This window comes from Schistocerca americana, chromosome 1 (assembly GCF_021461395.2).
Source record: "Schistocerca americana isolate TAMUIC-IGC-003095 chromosome 1, iqSchAmer2.1, whole genome shotgun sequence".
NCBI lineage: Eukaryota > Metazoa > Arthropoda > Insecta > Orthoptera > Acrididae > Schistocerca > Schistocerca americana.
The window spans coordinates 605,193,044-605,214,897 of NC_060119.1; the positions used below are offsets into that span (position 1 = coordinate 605,193,044).

General features: G+C 38.3%; 1 protein-coding gene across 8 annotated transcripts in view; it reads right to left on the reverse strand.

Annotated features, from left to right (window-relative positions):
• The window catches only part of LOC124607049 (histone deacetylase 6), a 325,114-nt gene that overhangs the window by 62,814 nt on the left and 240,446 nt on the right, over positions 1-21,854 (reverse strand). For all 8 annotated transcript variants that reach the window (XM_047139236.1, XM_047139241.1, XM_047139228.1 and 5 more), the window contains 4 exons: positions 16,093-16,250; positions 11,921-12,116; positions 5,735-5,864; positions 936-1,942 (listed from right to left, as the gene is read on the reverse strand). In XM_047139236.1, the coding sequence (XP_046995192.1) occupies positions 936-1,942; positions 5,735-5,864; positions 11,921-12,116; positions 16,093-16,250 (1,491 nt within the window). The remainder of the gene's footprint in view (positions 1-935; positions 1,943-5,734; positions 5,865-11,920; positions 12,117-16,092; positions 16,251-21,854) is intronic.

The window sequence follows — 21,854 nt, forward strand, 5'->3', positions numbered from 1 at the left end:
ATTGAAAATGTCTTCCAGAAACTCTGTAATTATATAATAAAACTAAATATGGAGTGAAAATACTGACCAGCTGACTAGAAAATATTAAATGAAAGTGGCCTCACGGAAATGACCAAGGCAATTATTTTTACGATACATTGAACTACATTGGAATAAATTCATACAAGCATTTAAAGAGGAAGTTAACAGCTGTGAGCGGTTCCCCATTGTGTTAGTTGAGAACCATGACACGAAAACATGAAAAATAGGTGCCAAAAAAGTATTACCTATAATAAGCAAGCACTGGGTCAAATAATGAAGACAAACCAGCAAGTAAGAAGTGTAGATTTTAATGTTTCAAAACATGTAAACAAGATGATTGACAAATGTCAGAAACCTGTATATGGAAAATTTATGAAATTTATCTCCAAGCACTACACTGTTTGCATTCACGACTGATGATTAAAGAGAAACACAGTTTTACATTGCTTTATTCTTAGCCTAAAACAGAATCAGTCACAAATTATAATGACAACTATAGAAAATAATGTACAACTTCAATTTGAATATTCTCTTTAAAAATAAAAAGTTTTTTCTTAAAATATAACAAAGGGATAAGCTCTGCCTGTTTGAGCACTGTCATGGTTACAACTACATAAAACCTTATATTTCTTGTGTTACAGAATGTAAACTACAGGATGTGCAATATGTAAAATAAGAGAACAAGGTCTCACACAACATTTCTTTGTCAAAACTGCCTTTCACATTCATTAACCATTAACTCATTCTATATAGTTTCCATAATTTCATACAAAAGACCTACAGAACATGCGACTAACTTACCAAAAGTAATTTCAAATGTATGACTATTCCCACCCCATGTACCCACTTACCTTTGACATTTTAAATTTACAAATTATGATAATGTTGTAAAACCAAAAATGTAGTGTTCTCACCTGCATATTTTCAGCTAAGTAGTCCACAAGACGACGTGGTCTGCTGCTCGATCCAGATGCAGCAGAAGAATCAGCAGCATCACCACCATCTGCAGAATTACTTGCCCCAGCTTGTTGGGAGTTGCTTCCACTGCTGCTTGTATTATTATCTGCCATTCTGCGAAGTGATATTTCAGTATCTCCTATACCTTTTGGATGTTTTTCTGTGATTGGATTCTCATTGCTATCATGTCCTAAATCTGACAAAAGTGAAAGTTCAGAATTTTTTCTTGCTACATTTCTGTTTTTCTCATCTAGTTCAAGTTCAGCTTCAATTTTGTCGGAAAACTGTGTATTTACAACTGTTTCATTACAAACATTCTCTGGTATTGTGACACTGACTGGTGGGCTAAGAGACCAAGATGGGTTACAGTCTCCTGGAGAAGAAATTGGGCTTATAAGTGAACTTGTTCCTGAAAAGTCCATAGGACTGTCTGGAGACTTGTCTTCACCAGAACTTGAGAAATAATTGCTATCATTTAAGTAGTTATCTTTGGTTGTTATGTGACTAGATGCAGATTTTGAATAGTGTAGTGCCACTTCCTCTCTTAAGTTTATTCTAGCAAATGTATCTTCCAATGAAATCGAACTGGCATTGGGAATCTGTGCTGACATTTCTTCTTTGCATTGTGAACAGCTGCTTACCACATCAGTATCTCCCACTGCTTTCATATGGTCAGTCAAGTACTGCTGATCAAGGAAAGAAACTCCAAATCTAAGACAAGACCAATAATTACTCTGAACTTTTACAACATTGCGAATTGTATTTATAGCACTCTGGCTAGGAGCTAACTTTGCTTGTAATGGTGGTAAAGGATCACCAAGAAGAGCTTTTGAGCAAAGGGTCATAGCATAGGAGATTGATGTAATATTGTATCCGCCTTCTAAACATAAAATTATTTTGCCATTTGCTAATGAAGACAGCCAATGCGCCATGTGACCATATGCTTCAGGTGTTACTTTACAACCTGTAATGAGAAAAACAAAAAATTAGATATGAATTATTAGTGAGATATAAATAACAGTTTTCAAATTTTAAAATGATGTATGTGTGTGTGCGTGTGTGTGTGTGTGTGTGTGTGTGTGTGTGTGTTTGTGTGTGCACGGGGGAGGAGGCTATATGCTAAATTCAGTAACAGACAGATCTTTATCATTAAGGCTCTGATCAAAACCCAACAAGCTAATTGGAGATAAGTAAATGCTCACGATATACTTTTACTATTTTAAGAGGGCATTTGACTCCATAGCCAGACATATGATTATAGTAGTCGTGAGAGTTTGGAATGGACAATAGCGCCTATACAACAAACACTCTGGAGCACCCGATCGTAAGTACTTTTGTGCAAAATCTGGGACAGCTACAGATTGGTAGGTTTGCCTTGTCTCGCATGTTCCTACACTTCCCCAGAACACAACATGATCTAGCCCAAAGTTGGTTTCTACACATCTTCCCACTTTTTTGTAAATTATTCATGTTGGTATTTAGTAAACATGACTTATGAAAATGACTGTTCGATAGTATTCACACCTGTCAACAACTGCCTTGGTTGGAACTGGAGTTGTTATATTCTCCTTGCAGTCTGAGGGTATTTTGCTGGTTTCATGTAAATGACTTGTTTTGCCATAAACGGTTCTCCCTTGCGTAGCATATCAATAATTTAGAGTGCATGCCTGCGTTTCTTTTTTAGCTAAGACCTTCCAGTACTTCGTCGAATTCTTCTTGCAGTCCCATGTCTCCCATCTCATCTTTTCCTAATTCCTTTTCTCTTTCTGTTATATTGTCTTCAAGTTTGTTTCCTTTATACAGCACTCCTACACTTTTTTTTAGTTATGCAGTTCTTTTGGATAGAATTTGCTAAATAAAAGTGCAAGTCTGATTAAAGTTTAACCAGTAATTTCTGAAATAAGTGTGAAATGCATTCTTAAAGCAGAATTAATGTTACTTGTATTAAATCACTAGAACTTTAGACCTCTTAAATAAATTTCCTTAACTTTACACAAATAAAAACTATTTTAATCTTTTCCTTTCTTTTTGAGACTGCCAGTCTGAGGCATATGGCACAGAACTATTGGTGGTGCAAATGTAATGTTTTAGTTATCATATATAAATATATGGTATTTTGTAAAATAGTACCAAAACATAGTTATTGCTAATGAAATGGAGTATGATAAAATTTCAGTAATTATTTCATAATTGAAGTTTATGATCATAATTATGACATGTAGACTGTCCTTAATTAAAGAATTTTCTTGTTACAAGAACATCTGGAGATTAAACTGAACATTTTGAAATTGATTACATAAATAACAAAAGACATGTAAGTTGCAGTCAGTGGATTCTCTATTTTCATCTTATATTTCTATCTTGTATGACCTACACTGCTTGTGGAATGGGAACATGATTTCAAAGAAACTGTTTCAGAAGCTGTGACACATTTGAATGCTGAATGCATGTTGTCACTGAAGCTGGTCATCCAGTTCAAAGAAACATGGCTCAAAACTCCTGCTCAATATCTGTGCTACACTATAAAATGCTGAAGTGCAGCACACCCTAGTGACATCTATCCATCCATTTAAGTGGACAATGTGTACAGATATGCATTCAGAAACATGTGCACTGTAGTCTATATTTGTAGTGAAAAATCTTGCTTCAAATTCTTCAGGTCTTATGATTTTCACTCTTAAGTTATTGATATTTAATCCAAAATGACACAATTTAAAAAGAATGGAATTTATAAATCTTGTACATTGTTTACGTATGTAGTAAAAAATAAACTCTCCCCATACTTAATCTGACTGCACACTGTGATACTCCTCACTTAAATATGCGGAAGTGTCACTGTAACTTCTTTTAAGAGCAGAGTCATGGCTTGAGTTGCTGTGTGGTGTTGAACTAAAGCAACAATCTGGAGTGGGGTAGAGAAAGGGAAGGGATAGCAGGGTATGGTTGGGGGGAAGGGGGGGGGGGGGAGTGAAGAATGCTGTCTGGCAGAGAATGCACAGGCTAGACAGCACCAGGACAAGGCTGCCCGGCAAAGCATCTGGAGGCTGTGGGACAGGAGAGGTCGGGGGGGAGGGGGGGGGGGAGTAGCAGAGAAAGGAAAAAGATCCATGGGTGCGATGGTACATGGCCCATTGTTTCGGCAGCATTTAAGGAATGGGATGTGGGTCTATGTTTCAGCCAGGGAAAGGGGTTCCATTCCAAAGGCTTCACTTTCAGGCCTACACCCAAATTTAACCATGATGGACTTGTCAAAGACCCACTCTCCTCCTATCAGTTCCTGCAATGGAAACACTTCTTTGTCACCAGTCCCACCAACCAAATCCTAACACTAAACCTGAACCTGCCACTTGCAGTTCATATCGCCACCCAACGGTGATCCTCCTCTGTTGCCTCCCACCTAACCACTGACTAGTCATCCTCCAGGAATTACTTACCTCCAACTTGGTGTCACCATCCTTCTATAGATCTCTTCCTAAGAACACCAACCTTCCAGCACAAGAAAGGACAGCCATACACAGCCTCAAAACAGATCCTCACCTAATCATGCTACCTACTGACAAAGGTTCCACCACTGTTGTTATGAATCACAGTGACTACCTGGCAGAAAGCCTCTGCCAACTGATTCTTTCACTTATAAACTCTGCCAGAGAGATTACTAGGCAATTCCTGGAACCTCTCCCCTGAATACATTTCCCTTCTCACCCCTGTGGCACCCACACATCCACTTCCACATGCTCCTCAAAATCCATAAACCCAACAATACTGGACACCCCATTGTAGACGGTTATTGTGCCCCCACTGAAAGAATTTTGGGCCTTGACCGACACCTCCAACCAATTGCTTGAAATCTAGCCTCCTACATCAAAGATACCAACGACTAATTTCACTGACCCTCGACTGTCCCACTCCTTTGTCTTCTGCATTCCTGCTTGTCACTATTGATGCCACTTCCCTACAGTATTGCCAGCATGCACCTGGCTTTGCTTGACAAGGCTCTACTTGTACCTATTAAACAGTAACACAGAGGGAACTACAACTGGCCAGCATCTGGCCCCTACCACTCAACTCATTGAAACCTAGTTATTTTAATCCAAGCACACCAAACTGGGCCCTTATGTTCTCACTTTTTAGTTTCCTTAGAGACTATAACATAAAAGCTGCACATTTCAGTCTGTTCTGTGATAAAACTCACTTCCAGTCTTCTGTTTATCAAAATATAACAGAGTTGGATGAGAAATTTTGTCAACAGCTATCATTCAGCTGAAAAATGAGGTAGGTAGTTAGGTAGGTCAGTAGGTAGACAGATGAGAGAGTAAGAAAGAGTGGAAAGTACTGATAAGATTGGTATGCAAGTTGAAAAACAACTAAAAGAGGCATCATAACTGTGTATACTTTATTTTGTGACTTAAAAACATAACTTTTTATCCCATAAAGATCGCAATTTTATTTTATTTAATTTAATTACTTGTGTATGTATATCTCACTGGCTACAACGTATCAGAATAAACACATATAAAGAATCTGATGATGGCATCAGATGAAACTATATATTAAAGAAATTAAAATCGCGACTTTGAGGTAAAATTGTTATAAAAGGCATGAACTCTTGATTTTTTGTGTTCAATAAATTTACAAATGTAAGGCAATAACATCCTAACATGATTAATACTGTCATGGCTGCCTAAAGAACTAGGTAGCTGCGACAAAGCAATTAAAAAAACACTAAAGTGAAAATTATTAAAGTGTGTCTATATACCTCCTAATGGATCACCAATAGCAGCATCAAAGCCAGCAGAGACAAGTACCAGTTCCGGGTTGAACTGATAACACACAGGAAGCACTACCTGGTGAAACGCCGTGACGTAATCTCCATCACCCATTCCACGCTTTTAAAACAAACCAGTAAGAATCAAATGAAAGATGTAGCTACAAAAATATGATGATAGTACTACTGGTTCAGTTGCCTAATTGTTTTACATGTATAAATTCAGTTGCATATATATATATATATCCGTTGCACGATTTAAATGGTATAATGTCAGCATCACGATGAAATTGGAGCACTGTCAAACAGGGTGATTTCGGACGGTTTTGTCGTTATTTTGATTGTAACTTTCGTATATATTGTTAGATTAAATTGATTGTTATGGAAGTGGTAGGGTATATGTGTAACAAATAAAATATCCCAGAACCAGAAAGTGTATATGTAGGTATATTTATCTGAGGCGGTTAAATAAAGTGCACAAAGTCACCCCATGGATTGGGATGATTTCGGACACATGTGTTTTTTAAATATCTGTCCGAAGTTCCAGTATATATATAGGGTGAATTTGGACAGTTACTAACCTTTCTTCTTCTTCTTCTTTTTTTTTTAATTCTACATGCTTTTTATTTGATTTTGGTGACGTTTTGCACATTTTAAGGTAGTCCTTTGTTATGAATAAGTGATACGGAATGATGGTTTCATCATAGTTGATCATGTTGCTAGGTGGGAGATTTTCCAGCTTTGCCTTGATATTGGAGAAAAACATCTTAACAGTCTCTTTGTTCACTTCTGCACGAGCTTGTTAAGCAAATGGAAAGAACTTCTGACTGTTGTTTGAGGAATAAATGCACCCATTCTTCTCCTGGCAAATTATTACGAAATTTCTTCTCTTTTTGGCCAGATTTATCAAGGTAGCCTTTAACTAAATATCTAATACCGAATTTAATGAAGGGAAATCCCTAACAAGCAGCCCTGACGATACCTTGCTTCAAAATTTCATATTCTTCTTTATTTAGCACTGGCTGTCCTCCCATTTCTTTCGGATGTGCTTCCTGCACTTTTTTTTGTAGGGTTGATTTAGGTATACCATACAAATCACACTCTTTTCTGTATGATAATTTACCACTCTGAATATCACGAACAGCTTTATCTAAAAGTTCCAGGTCATAATTACACCATACTGTAGCACCTCTCCTGTACTTATATGTTCTCGGCATTGCCCGAAATCACCCCATACAGTACACAGTTTTATAAAAACCGTCGTTATTTTATAACCTTGCACGAGAAACTCGACAAACTTTTGCATAAATTGTCTCAATGCTGTTAGCTATGTAGCACATCAACAATTACGGTTACAATAACTTCCCATTCTACGCAACAATAGAAAGTTTCCACTTTACGATAACGCATGGATGTTTAACACTGAGACTGTTCGTCAGTTATTCACCTAGGGAAACAATTGACACAAAATAAAAGTTGTTGAAAGCGATAAATGCAATCTTGCGCTTAAAATAACTGGCGCACAGGTGTTAAAATAGGTAACTCTTTGTTTCTATGCAGTGGCATAGAGCAAATAAGCCATACTGTCCAAATTCGACCCGGTGTCCGAAATCACCCTGTTTGACGGTACACTTCTAGTCTCAATGAAGAAACTTTTGAAACTGAAATACCAGTGAGAAAGCCACAATAAACTAATATAAATTAGATCAAGTTCAAAGATTGCTAATTTTGTGTAAAGACTGTTTCACGTAGTCAAAATGGAACTCATTATAAGACATTGTTCATGTACTCTGTCCAGTCTCTTCAAAATCATTCTGGGTGTACTGTCGTCTTATAAAATACTTAATAGGTCAGTTAATTGAATGTTAAATATTTTATAAGAAGATGCAGTAGTACACACAGAAAGATTTTACTGATACTGGCCACAGAAACTTGTGGCTCTATCCCATGCCTGAACTATATTACCACAATGTCAACAATATATCCATCTGTGGCTATTGTTAATTGTTTCATTGTACTTAAAAACATTTTAACATCATAACTTTCTTTCGATGTGTCAACACATAAAAAATTCAAGAGAGTGACAACTGTAGTAAATAAGGCGAATGTTCTAAGAATCCATATTTCAAATCTCTCTGCTTCCCAACACCAAATCCATTCTGTGGACACATCACACCTCTTCTCACAATTTTTCAATCCAATTGGCCCAATAGATTTCCATAGTATTTGCCTCTTATTTTTTAACTCTTCTTAACGTAACAACTAAGAATAATACCTCGAGCCTTCCAGAAAACACTACCCACAATCTTTCAGGTACATGAAACAGACTTCATTTGGTGGAGGGCTTTCTCCAACCCACTGCTACGACAGCTGTTTCACTTCTGCCTTGAAGCGGTGGACTCTATTCTCATCCACAATTACAAATTGACAAAGTCAAACATTTTGCTTTTGGTCAGTAATCAAAAAATTGGCACCAATCTTATATAAAATTCATTATAATAAATTCTTCATGTAAAAAATAAAGTTTTTTTTTATTCTGAAACATGCAGCATCAGATTATTTATACACTTTTATTTGTAAATTTTATATCCTTATTACTTCAGCCATTGTCACTTATTCTGTTGTCAAAACAAACCACCTTTAGTGTACTTTCTGACCTAATCCTCTCAGCAGTGCCTGTGCCTGATTTACCGTATTTACCCAATTATAAGACTAGGTTTCTTCCCAAATTCGTCATTCGAAAAATAGGGGGTCATCTTATATTCGCAAATTAAACTACTGCTGCTAAGGTCAACGTTTTTACATTGTTTAATGGATGAATATAGGGGTTATCTTACATTTACAGATGAAGCTTTGGCTTTTGTGTTTTCGTACAAATTTATTTTCAAGGATTCCATAGGGTAGGGCTTAGAAAACAATACTCGAGTTCAAATAGGCTCAAGATTTCCAGATACGCAGAAGCACTCCTGTTGGTTGGTTTTTTGGGGAAGGAGACCAGACAGCGTGGTCATCGGTCTCATCGGATTAGGGAAGGATTGGGAAGGAGGTCGGCCGTGCCCTTTCAGAGGAACCATCCCGGCATTTGCCTGGAGTGATTTAGGGAAATCACGGAAAACCTAAATCAGGATGGCCGGACGCGGGATTGAACCGTCGTCCTCCCGAATGCGAGTCCAGTGTCTAACCACTGCGCCACCCCGCTCGGTAGAAGCACTCCTGTGATAGATACAGTATCGACCTTAATCGAACAATCACGTGACATTCAGCTCGTGGCGCCAGTGCACGGGATACTCACAAAACTATGAACTAGCCACAACAATATTCTAATGATCTGCTTAAAAACTACACAGGAGGAAATAGCATAAATTCTATTAACTTACGAGCTTTTGTTGCATTTGAACAGGTCTGCAGTAAAAGTTCTCATATATGTATGGATATTGCATACGTACATTTATGTGCTTTTTAAGTAAAGCTAATTTCTAAAGGCTAAAATCTTGTCATTCAAAAGCTATTACTTGATTCTGAATCCAAGTTAATACTTTATTTGGTTATGAGAAACTCTAATGATTTACCATGTGGGTTGCAAATGAGAAATTCAGTCACTGTTCACATCTTTGAATACAATGAGAGAATGTTTCCAGCTTTAGAACAAGATGGTGACAGTCAGATTAAATGAAAAAGAAAATTAATTCAGAATTAAATGTTTAAGATATGGAATTAATCATATAAACTGACTGCAATTATTATTGCAAAAATAAGTTGCAGCAGAAAGACCCATTATGTGGACAGTACCAACAGATGTGACTAGATCATGGGACAAGTGGAAGTCTGAGAACTGGACTGAATTGTGATTGTGTTCTTTCATTTATGTATTAGCTGCTGCTTCTACATATGACCTGCACACTATAAGATACTGACTTCCGTGTTCCACACTAGCTCAAGCACATCATTACAGAAGGGTTGGAGGGAGAACAGTGACATCAACTTCATTGAGAATTGAGAACTATGTTGATGAATGCGAGGCGGGGAGTGTTGAGCAGGCAGCAAATTTCATTGTGTTGCCAACTATGGGAATCTACAATGCATACTTTCGCTTTTTATTGACATCTACCATGTATAAACTGCAGTTTGGCTGAATTCATTTGTACTCTGAATCAAACTGACTTTAAAATTGGACAAATACTCGACAACAGTGTACACTTCTGCAGCAGATGGTGAATGTCTAGGTTGAAGGTAGCAGTGTGCTTATGTGTTTCGCACAGCAATGTTGTCAACTCTCGCCATCTGGTATGACAAGAACGATAGGGGATGCATCAGCTGCTGGTTCTACACAGCCAATGAGAGAGTGGTGGGCAGATGATGTATTTAGAAGCAAGAAACACAGCAACATTCTCACGTCAGCATAAAAGTGAAATCCACAATTTATTCAGAAAAAATAGTTGTGATGATTTAAAATAGTGATACCACTGATACCACAGACAGGCTAACCAAACAAAAGACAGTTACGATGAAGATTAAGGAAAACAATTTCTTTTTGTTTATTTCTCTTTGTATTAAGAAAATGCAGACAACCATTAAATGGCATATGTTTAGAATAACTGTAACAGTAACTTTTTAGGCAGACACCTTACGTTAGTAAAAGTTTGGAACTTTGATTAGTAAGAATATGTTAAAAAATAAATTTTAATCAAGGAGCCTTTTTAAAAAAAAAGAGGGGGTGATTGTCTTATGTTCAGGGTCATCTTATATTCGGGTAAATACAGTCGATTGACTATGTTCAATTACATTGTTTCACTTTCTCTCTGTTTGTCCAATAACCTCTTTTCAAGACACTATCCAGTCCATTCATCCTGCTCTTTCAGCAAGTCTCTTGCATCTCCACAGTTCCACTGGTATCAGCGCATCTTAGTTTTTGCATCTCCTCCCTCGACATCAGCATACCTTAATTTTTATATCTTCTCCCTCAACTTTAATTCCATTTCAAAATTTTTCTTTGGTTTCCTTCACAGACTGTTCAACGTACAGATCAAACAACACTGGGGATATGCTGCTCTCCTGTCTCACTTCTTTCTCAATGGCTGCTATTCATTTATCCTTCAACTCTTACGACAGCAGTCTGGGTTCTATGCAAGTTGCATATAACCCAGTGTTCCAATTGTTCCCTGTATCTTAGCCCTGCTACCTTCAAAATTTCGAAGCATGTAATCCTGTCAACATTGCCAAAAGCTTTGTCTAAATCTACATATTCTGTAAATGTAGGCCAGCCTTTTTTCAACCTACCATGTAAATCATAGGGTTGTATTGCCTCTCATATTCCTACACTTCTCTATAATCCAAACTCATCTTCAGTTTGAAGCTATGACTTATTAAACTGATAGTTAAGTAATATTCAACTCCTGCTCTCTTTGGAATTGGGTTTAATGCAATCTTTTTTAAAGTCTGAATGTATCTCACCTGCCTCACATCCTTGCATATGAGGTGGAATAGTTATGTCAGGCTACTGCCAAGGATCTCAGTAATTCTGTGGGGCTGTTGACTAGTCCAGATCTTTCAGTGATCCATCAAATTCTTCTCACAAAACCCCATCTCCCATCTACTCCTCTTTCCTTCCTACAACACAAGTCTTCTAGTTTGTTTCCTTTGTATATATTCCTTCCATATTTCAGCCTTCACTTCTTTGCATTGGCTTTCCAAGTGAACTCTTGGTTTTCACACAGGTGTGTCTCACTTTCCCGTAGCTGGCATCTATCTGCCCCATATTCATGCATACTTCTACAGCTTTCCATTTCTCTTCTAGCCATTCTGCTCTGCTATTTTGCTTGTTATTTCAATTTCATTTTCTTTTGATGTGTATAACTCTAATAAATATCGTTTATCCACCTATGATAAAATTTGTTCTAGCTAAAAGATCACGGGCAATTCAATACATTGATTATAAAGTTTTTCTATGTAGGAATTTAAATATGAATGCACATCTTAAGCCTGGAACCATACAGATTTTCAAATTATTCATGAAATAAACCACAGCACTGTTTAAGCAGGAGCATAACCAAGTGTTACTGGTGGAGATCAATAGTAAACAGGCAGACAGTTCGAACAATATCTTTTATTTTGCTTTTGTTATTCACCTATAGTTCTCAACTTATGAATAATCCTGTACTATAAATTACTAATACAAACCTTGTTCCAAGGTATATTGATATTATAACCTTTTCCTGGACCTACACCAACTTCTGTGTAGTTTGCATCTGTTGACCCCGGAAAGAAACTGCCATTGTCATACCGATGAAGTGATATGTATAGAACATGAGGGTCTTCCTCAAACATGTGCTGAGTGCCATTGCCATGATGAACATCCCAGTCAAGGATAAGAACTCTGTAAAAATTATATTAATACAATCACAAATAAGAATACACACACACACACACACACACACACACACACACACACACACACACAGAGAGAGAGAGAGAGGGGGGGGGGGGGGGGGACGGACCACTATTGTTCTCTATATACATAACTAAGAGGAGGATGGGGGGGGGGGGGTTATTAGTTGTCTCTCTTGCCCAACATGATCATTCCGTAAAGAATCACTTGGTGTTATTGGCATTGACTATACTGCATTGTACTGGTTGTTTCAAAATGAGAAAGTTGAATGCCATGTGCTATTTAGGAAGGTAGTGGTAAGTATGGTGCTGAAAAATTCACAATTGCAATATTCCATATTTCTAGATTTCCGGAAAGCATTTTTCATGGTGCCCCATTGCAGGTTCTTACCAAAAATACGAGCACACGAAATAAGTTCACAGACATGTCAGTGGCTCAAAGACCTCTTGAATAATAGAACCCAGTATGTTGTCCTCGAAGGCAAGTGTTCATCAGAGACTTTGGTATCATCAAGAGTACCCCAGGGAAGTGTGATAGGACTGCTATTGTTCTCTATATACATAAATGATTTGGCAGACAGGGTGGAAAGAAGTCTGCAGTTGTTTGCTAATTATGCCTCGGTGTATGAAGATACAAGACAACTTAGATAAAATTTCCAGTTGGTGTGATGAATGGTAGCAAGCCCTAAATGTGGTAACATGTAAGTTAATGTAAATGAGTAGGAAGAACAAACATGTAATGTTCAGATACAGTATTACCAGTGTCCTGCTTGACACAGTCAATTCGTTTAAATATCTCAGCATAACATAGCAGAGTGATATGAGGTAGAACCAGCATGTGAGAACTGTGGGAGAGAAAGCAAGTGGTTGCCATCAGTTAATTGGGAGGATTTTAGGAAAGGGTGGTTCACCTGTAACAGAGACTGCATATAGCACACTGGAGCAACCTATTCTTGAGTACTGCTCAAGTGCTTGGGATCCATACAAGGTCGAGAAACACTATTGAGAAAATTTAGTGAACCAGAATTTGAAGCCGACTCCCAAACGATTCTACTGCCGCCAACATACATTGCGTGTAAGGATCACAAAAGATAAGATACGAGAAATTAGGGCTCATACAGTTGCATACAGACAGTAGTTTTTCACACTCTATTTTTGCAAATGGTACAGTAGGGGAAGTGACAAGTAGCGGTACAGGCTACCCTCCGTCACACATCCGATGGTGGCTTGCGGAGTATCTACGTAAATGTAGATGTAGACACAAAATTCAAGCTTTCGCAACAAACTGTTGCCTCATCAGGAAAGAGGGAAGGAGAGGGGAAGACGAAAGGAAGTGGGTTTTAAGGGAGAGGGTAAGGAGTCATTCCAATCCGGGAGCGGAAAGACTTACCTTAGGGGGGAAAAAAGGACAGGTATACACTCGCACACACGCACATATCCATCCACACCAGCGTGTGTGCGAGTGTATACCTGTCCTTTTTTCCCCCCTAAGGTAAGTCTTTCCGCTCCCGGATTGGAATGACTCCTTACCCTCTCCCTTAAAACCCACTTCCTTTCGTCTTCCCCTCTCCTTCCCTCTTTCCTGATGAGGCAACAGTTTGTTGCGAAAGCTTGAATTTTGTGTGTATGTTTGTGTTTGTTTGTATGTCTATCGACCTGCCAGCGCTTTTGTTCGGTAAGTCACCTCATCTTTGTTTTTATATATAATTTTTCCCACGTGGAATGTTTCCTTCCATTATATTAATGTAGATGTAGATGTAGATTTAGAAATGCAAATATGGGCATGGATTCTGCCTCAAAATGAGAAGTTATCTAATGATGTTATTTGACAGGGAATTTTATCTGGATGAATTATTTTATCAGACATAGTATGAAATAGCTATATTTTCTGCAAATATCGAAAAGAAACCTATTTTTGGTTACTGGTGCTAAAAAGGTCTGGTGAAGCTCAATTTCAGAAGAGAGCATACAAACATGTTTACAAATCGATGATCGTAACTTTGCATGATTGCAACGATATACCAGTGCTCTTTATAAGTTATTCTCTGATGCCATGTCAGCTGTGCGGAGTACAATGATTTATAAGAAAAGTTGTGCATGGCTATGTAGATATCAGCCATGGACGTAGAAACTTAAAACACAGAAACATGTACTTCTTTGCTAGTTAAAGTTGGTAAAACGCGGACACTTTAAAGTTCCAGTTTATTTTAAGTGGGAAGGTACTTTGAACTATGGTTGCATTAACCCAGATAACCCTGACGTCCTTCTGGAAGGATGACACTCACTGTTGAAATTAATTATTTTTGCAAATGACGCATTGCTGCAACGGACTGTGATGCATTGTTATACAGAGTGTTGTTATTTTGAAATGAGTAAAGACACTAACTCTTGTCCAACTCTTGAGTCTGGCTCTCTCAACAGCAGAAGGAATTATTGATCATTATGACGAAGTGTCCGTTTTGTTTCTGCTACAGCACAGAAAACTGGTGAAGGCTATCTGCTTTGTGAGAGGAGAGCATGGCTTGTTCTCCCAACCATTCCTCTTCTGACAGGAAGTCAACATTCTCATTTGTTTGCACTCATGGCTGACTGCATTTCAGCAGATTTTGTAATTCTTGGAGTGGGTGGGGGAAAAAGACAATGTTGAGAAATGTCTTAAGTCACAGAAGCACTCTGTTCACTGGCAAGATAGTACTGCTGCTTGTCAACAGATATAATCATCTGATGCAAGCTTACACACAGCCAAGACAAGAAAACAAAGAAAGTCAATTTCAGGGAAAAACTAGAGCTTTTGCACAAGCAAATATTCCAGTGAAGAACCTCTTATTATAGAGAAGATATTATATATATTCTCTTTTATTACTATTTTATATCTGATCACTGGTTCCCTCAGAAAATGAGCAACCAAAAAAGATTCCCACAGGCCATACTTTCAACAAGGAAACACTTATAAAAGTCAAAATTAAGCCCACAGGTAATAAGTCTAAATTAAGCCCACAGGCAATATGGGTAATGACAGTACAAAGCACAACCAGCAAATGAGGAATATTTCATCAGGTGGACGATTAGCAATTACTGTGAGACGTACTACTGATCATTTTGAAAATTTCGAGTGCCACAGAGACAGGAGTGATAAACATTTGCTTAACTTTCTTAAGTCTTGTTCTTTTGCAGGTCAGTTTAAACACAGTTGCACACACACTATAAATGCCACAGTATGTCAGGCAAGTTGTGACACAGCCTGAACAGTGTGGGAAGGCATTTATTTACAAGTGAGTGGAAGGAGGACAGGGCAAGTGCATAGCAAGACATAGGAAACTTCCAGACAAGAGTGAAGGTACGAGATGTTCCAATCCAGGAGAGGACAGGGGAATGGGAGGGTCTGTTGTGAAATCTAAACCATCTGTCTTGCACTGCATGGATGCTTTTCTCCCATTTCCTCCCCATCCACAGCATAGTAGTGAAATACTCTTAATACCAATCTACCACAGCCAGCACTCACCACTGATACTTTCCCCCACACTTCTTGCACTCTAATCCTCCAATCTTATCCCATTTCTCCTACAGTTCGCATGATAAGATCTGTTGTGCTTGCACATAACTTCTTAAAAACATTCAAATGAGGCAACTGGCCAAATGATACAATACATATTATCATTATCAATAAGCACCAGTGATGCTATGACGAAGTGCCTCAACAAAAATGACGTTTACTGCAAAACTGTAATATGTATGGTCACTGGAACTCTTACACAAAAATAAATTAACCTTGGATCTGCTGACATAGTTTTGACATATGAATGAATCTACAGTTAATACAAAATGACCAAATAAAGAGCTTTCTATTTTTACTTTATGATTTACAAAATGTTCACAAATTTTAAACAATAGTTATACATAACAACAGTTATGCTTTTACAAATAAAATCACTACCTTCAAAACAGAAAAATCTATTCTATCATACCTTTTCAGACCATGTATCTTCACAGCATATTTTGCTGCTAAGGCAACATTGTTGAAAACACAAAAGCCACATGGTTCACCTTCCTCTGCATGGTGTCCAGGAGGTCTTACAATTGCTACTCCTGATCGGCTGTCTCCATTTAGAACAGAGTCTACCACCTGCAACATTAATCAAAAGCAAACAGATTCTTTTAAAAGACAATTACTAACAATACAGTCAGTGGTGTATATAAGCTAGCAGCTCTCACAATAAGAACAATGAAACGAAAAGAGGACTGTCAATCTCTTCAGTAAAAAACACATCAAAAGTTTGATAAATTCTCATGTAAACCTCAACACACTGCATCCTAGAGTGAAAGGCAAGAAACAACGTGAAAAATCAAATTATGAGTACAAGCAATCTCGCTTAAATAGGTATTACAAACTGATAAAAAAAGAAGTGAAGAAAGGATAGTCAGATATTAGCTACAAACGCGTGCGCACATACAGGGGGGAGGGCGCAGTCACATGCGCATGCATGCACACAAATCACTGGTATGTAAATGATTAGAGTTGCAATTCTCTGTGACAGGTAGAATGACCTCCATAGAGCATGCGAATTATTTGAATTTCATATTGTTTCCATGTCTGGTACAGCATAGAAGGAGTATGAACAGCATCAGATGTTGGGCATTCACTGTGAAGGACATGGAGGTGCCCTGTACTCATGGGAGACAGTGTTTGAAAAGGACCCCATTGTGGGCCTCCATCTGGCCAGCTGGTTGAATTACATGACAGTGACCTGATGTTAGACTGCACAGATGTGTGGTCAGGCTTACTTGTCAATGTTCAAGTCGACCACCTCTGACTACCACATGGCACATGTCTCTATGAACTGCCAGCATGATATTGTGATACTCCCAAGGGTAGCAAGATCCCCAGGTCTGTCTCCAACAGAACATGTGGGCCAGCTCGGAAGTCGACTCCGTTCCAACACTAGAGTCAAGGACATCAAGAGCAACTGCAACAGTTGTGGGCCAGTTTGTCTACGGAAGATACAACAGCTTTAGGACATCCTTCCCAACTGAATCAGTGCATGCATTCAGGCCAAAAGGGGTGCAACGTAATGCTGATGTGTGAGTTCACACAGTCAAGTTCTTTGTCAATTTGACTTGATACTGCAACGAGGTGTACGACATAGAAAGTGATGTAATAGTTAGCATCACTGGCTGGCGAGCTGTGGATTTCCAGTTCAAACCCAAACACCAGCAATTATTTGTTATTTGGTGTTTATCATTTCTGGATGGTTCTTGAAATATCTTATGTTTGTAATGTCTGTATATTATAGAATATCCTATGTTTATATAAATACCAGCATTCTGGAGTGTTCAGTGTTTGTGTAAATACGAGGGTAATTCCAAAAGTAAGGTCTCCTATTTTTGTATAAGTACATAGACCTGTTTATTTCTACAATGGTTTACATCAGTTTACAGCTAGAACATTTAGCTATCTTTCGACATAATCACCATTTCTGTCAATGCATTTTTGTAGCTGCTGTGGCAGTTTTTGTATGCCCATGTCATACCAGCTCGTTGCCATGCTGTTCAGGAAGTTACGAGCCTCTTCTTTCACCTCGTCGTCTTAGCTGAATCGCTGGGACCACAATTAACGCTGACAGGTACTGTGAGACTCTGAAAAAACTCAAACGAGCAATTCAGAACTGGAGAATAGGAATGTTGAGAAAGGGCATACACATTCTCCATGACAACACTCGCCCACACATCGATCGGCAAACCGTTGCTCTCCTGCAACCGTTTCAGTGGAGCATAATCACCCACCCACCCTATAGTCCTGACTTGCGCCCAGCGACTATCACCTGTTCCATAGGTTAAAAGAATGTTGGGCCGGAAAACGATTCAGATCCGACGACGAGGTGAAAGAAGAGATCCATAACTTCCTGAACAGCAAGGCGGCGAGCTGGTATGACACGGGCATACAAAAACTGCCACAGCGTCTACAAAAAAGCATAGACAGAAATGGTGATTATGTCGAAAAATAGCTAAATGTTCAAGCTGTAAACTGATGTAAACCATTGTAGAAATAAACTGATCTATGTACTTATAAAAAATAGGAGACCTTACTTTTGGGATCACCCTTGTAGTTGCACACACACTGTCCAAGAGGTCAGTTTTGTTATGGCCGTATGTTAGTGTCATTAATAAATGTGCTTTCAGTTTTAAGTGTTGTGCTTCACTGATGACCCTGCCTTTGGATTTGGGCTCAAGTGTGCTTTTTAGGTGGCAATATTGTAACATCACATAACCCCTAAACCTGTGAAATTTCATTTCGATTGTCCTCCCCTGCTGGATGCCTTCTCTCTCTCTCTCTCTCTCTCTCTCTCTCTCTCTCTCTCTTTCTTTCTTTTTTTTTTCAGTCAATGTATATAACAAGAACAACAACTGACAAATAATTCTGTGTATGAGAAAGCAACAATTCAAATGCAAACAAGAAGAAAATAAAATTATGAATACAAGTTTCTCAAAATGTGAACAGCCCGAGCGCGCGCACACACAGTGAGTGAGTGAGTTAGTTGTTCCACCTTTGTAACACAATACAGCAGTGATTCTGCATGACAAGTTTCATCAAACTTTTGGTAGTTTTCAGAGGGATGAGGCACAGATGTCTATGTGTATGTCACACAATTCCCAAAAATGTATACGTGGAGATCGCTCCAGATATCATTCCATATGGTTCAGGGCAGGCAACTTTGGCAGCCAAAACATCAATGCGAGTTCATTTTAATGCTCCTCAAAACACTGTAACACAAGTTTTTCTGTGTGACGTACACAGTTATCAAGCTGGAACACGCCATCTCTGTTGGGAAAGACATTAAATGTGAAGAAATGAAGGTGGTCGACAGTTGTGTTCAGACAGTCCATAGTTGTCACACTGCCTTCAATTATCACCACAGGTCCCATGACCTACTGGCCTATGCCTGCGACTTGCTGCATTTTGAGCAGACATTTGCCTGGACACAAGCAGCCATCTGGTGTAACAAGAAATATTATTCATGTTGTGAAGCAGACATTTTCATTTGATTAATAGTCTGATCTCTACAATCCCATGCCCACTACAATTGTCAGATCTGCTGCAGATTGCCACCTATCCTGCTTTCTATAGAGTGCAACATTCCAACCTCCACATTCTACGATGAGGCGTGGGCATCTAACACCTTGCCACCTACTCATGGTTTCCCCATCCTTCAAACACTTTCCATATGTGCTTAGTACAGCAGCAAGCAAACCACCAACTACCTGCATGCAAAATGCTCTTTCCCTGGCACCTGCCTAGAACAATCTGCCCTTTGCTAAAGACACTTACGTCAGTGCACTCCACCATTTGTGGCTCGCATCATCACTAGAATGGTACCACATTCATCTTCATGCATTTAAATACTTCCCTGGCCACACTACGTGCCCACAACACTACTAGGAGGCATTCTGTTTTACGTCATCAGAGAGTGTGTGTGTGTGTGTGTGTGTGTGTGTGTGTGTGTGTGAGTAAAATAATGGCACTCATAAGAAAAGAAACTGTATTGGCATTCTGTTTTACTTCATCACAGTGTGTGTGTGTGTGTAAAATAATGACACTCATAAGAAAAGAAACTGTATTAAATGTTTGTGACCATTATCTCTAGCCTCAGTGCTGTTATCATATGGCAATGCCCAAAGCCCACTGATTGCATAAAAAGCACAAGAAAGCAACAGTTAGGTATGACTAAAACAATTATGCGCTTCTCTAGCACTGAATGTTCTGTATTTTATGGTATTTATCACCTTGCACTGGCAGTGGCAGAACGGAATAGAGATACTGGCTGAGAGTTACATGTACCTTATTGGACATTGTCCAACGGTCTTGCCACAAACCTTTGTGGATTAGTATCACGTAACTTCTACAGCCACATCAATTTCCAGCCCACTATTGGCAAAAGACAATGAACAATATCAACCACTTCAGTTTACAAAATGTTTGAAACTTAAAATATAATATTGGGTAAATATTTAGAAAAACACTTCAAGAAGCAATGTGACATCTACAGTTTAAAAACAAAGTACTTGTAACGGATGTTTGTTACATGAAGAAGAGATACATCTTGGGTTCATATACCAAGATGGCATGATCTTACTTAATTTAAACAGGAGAAGACAGTGGGGATCACACAATCCAATAACAAACACAATGGGTTTGAAGTGAATGGAACACACTACTTCTGAAACTGTGTAGATATTTAACATTACAGAACTATAGAGTCAAATGTGCATTAGCAATACTGGACCAAATTGTTAATATTCATAATGGCAATTTGGCTATCGGCGTTCAGCAGACCAACACACTTGCATAATTCTTAACATCCATTACAGATGATAGACATAGAAAGGTATTAGCATTTAACAGAAAGAGATCAGAACTAATAATTCAAACAGGACATCTCTAAAAATATCACCTCAATAATTGCAAGGAAATTCAACACAACCAGCACAAAATTTCTGCTTTGTGTAATAAATGAATCATTGAGAAATGTGGATCAGTATAAATTAATGCACATAAACAATAGGAAGAAATCACCAGTATTTCACTAAAGCATTGTGCACAGCCTACAAGTAGTACAATGAATTAAAAATCTACAACTATCATTTTACAGAGATATAAAGTGGAAGGAAGAAAATTAATTCAATTACAGAAATAGGCTGTTGGGTAATGTATATAATTATTAATTGACAAACTATGATATTATTTTATACCATACCTCACACATCTCAAGTAAGGACAATGAGAAAGTATACAGGATAACTGGATTTCCATGGAAACATTTAATTAATTCACATTTACTTCACTTGTGAATGCAAAAGGAAATTAATAACTGATAATAGTAGGGAATATCTTGCACCATGCACTGGTAAGTGACTTCTTGAATATACATATAGAGCTCAACGTGAAACTGAAGGAATTTCAACATGGCCATAAGGACTTCATTTTACTTCTGTCACTATTCTTTTAACAAAAGAAAGCTGAATGCACTCATGGAAGATGGTTTTGTTTGCAAGTTTCAGAAATTTTTAATGGAATATAGAAAAATACTACTTGCCGGCATAGTAGGTAAAGGAACTTATCTATCGACAGCAAAACATGGAGGGCCAACATTTTTAATGTCTGCAAACAGGGCAGCATGGTATCCCTCACCTAATGTGATGTATTTTGTAAAAGTCCCAATGCTTACAGTAGCTTGCCCAGTTTATTTTGAATGAATCTGAGATACCGCCTGAAACATTCCATCCACAACCTATAATGTGCCCATCTACTTTGTACCTGTGACATGATTATGCACAACCTCATTACCTACAATGTTACCCGAGGTTTTGAAACGTACGTCAATGGCTCAGATATTTTGCCTGGGGGGATCTTCATAAGTGTGGTGCTCCGCTAAATATAGCCATTGAACATCATGGGAGAATCACACCTCTGAAAATGCCATGTGCAGCTGCAATTGAAATGTCAAAGAGATGATGTACACCCACTGGACTACAGCCTATGTGTCTGTTAAGTAGATAACATATTAAAATCACTGGCTGTGAACACCACAGTACGTATGTAAGTGCTGGCAAATATTTAACCAAATGTATGGCGCACACACCCTTTGGAATTCCTATCTTGTTCCGAGTATTTTCTTCTTCCCCTTCAGAAATTGGATAATATAAAGTTAGAAAATCATTATGAAACTTCCTG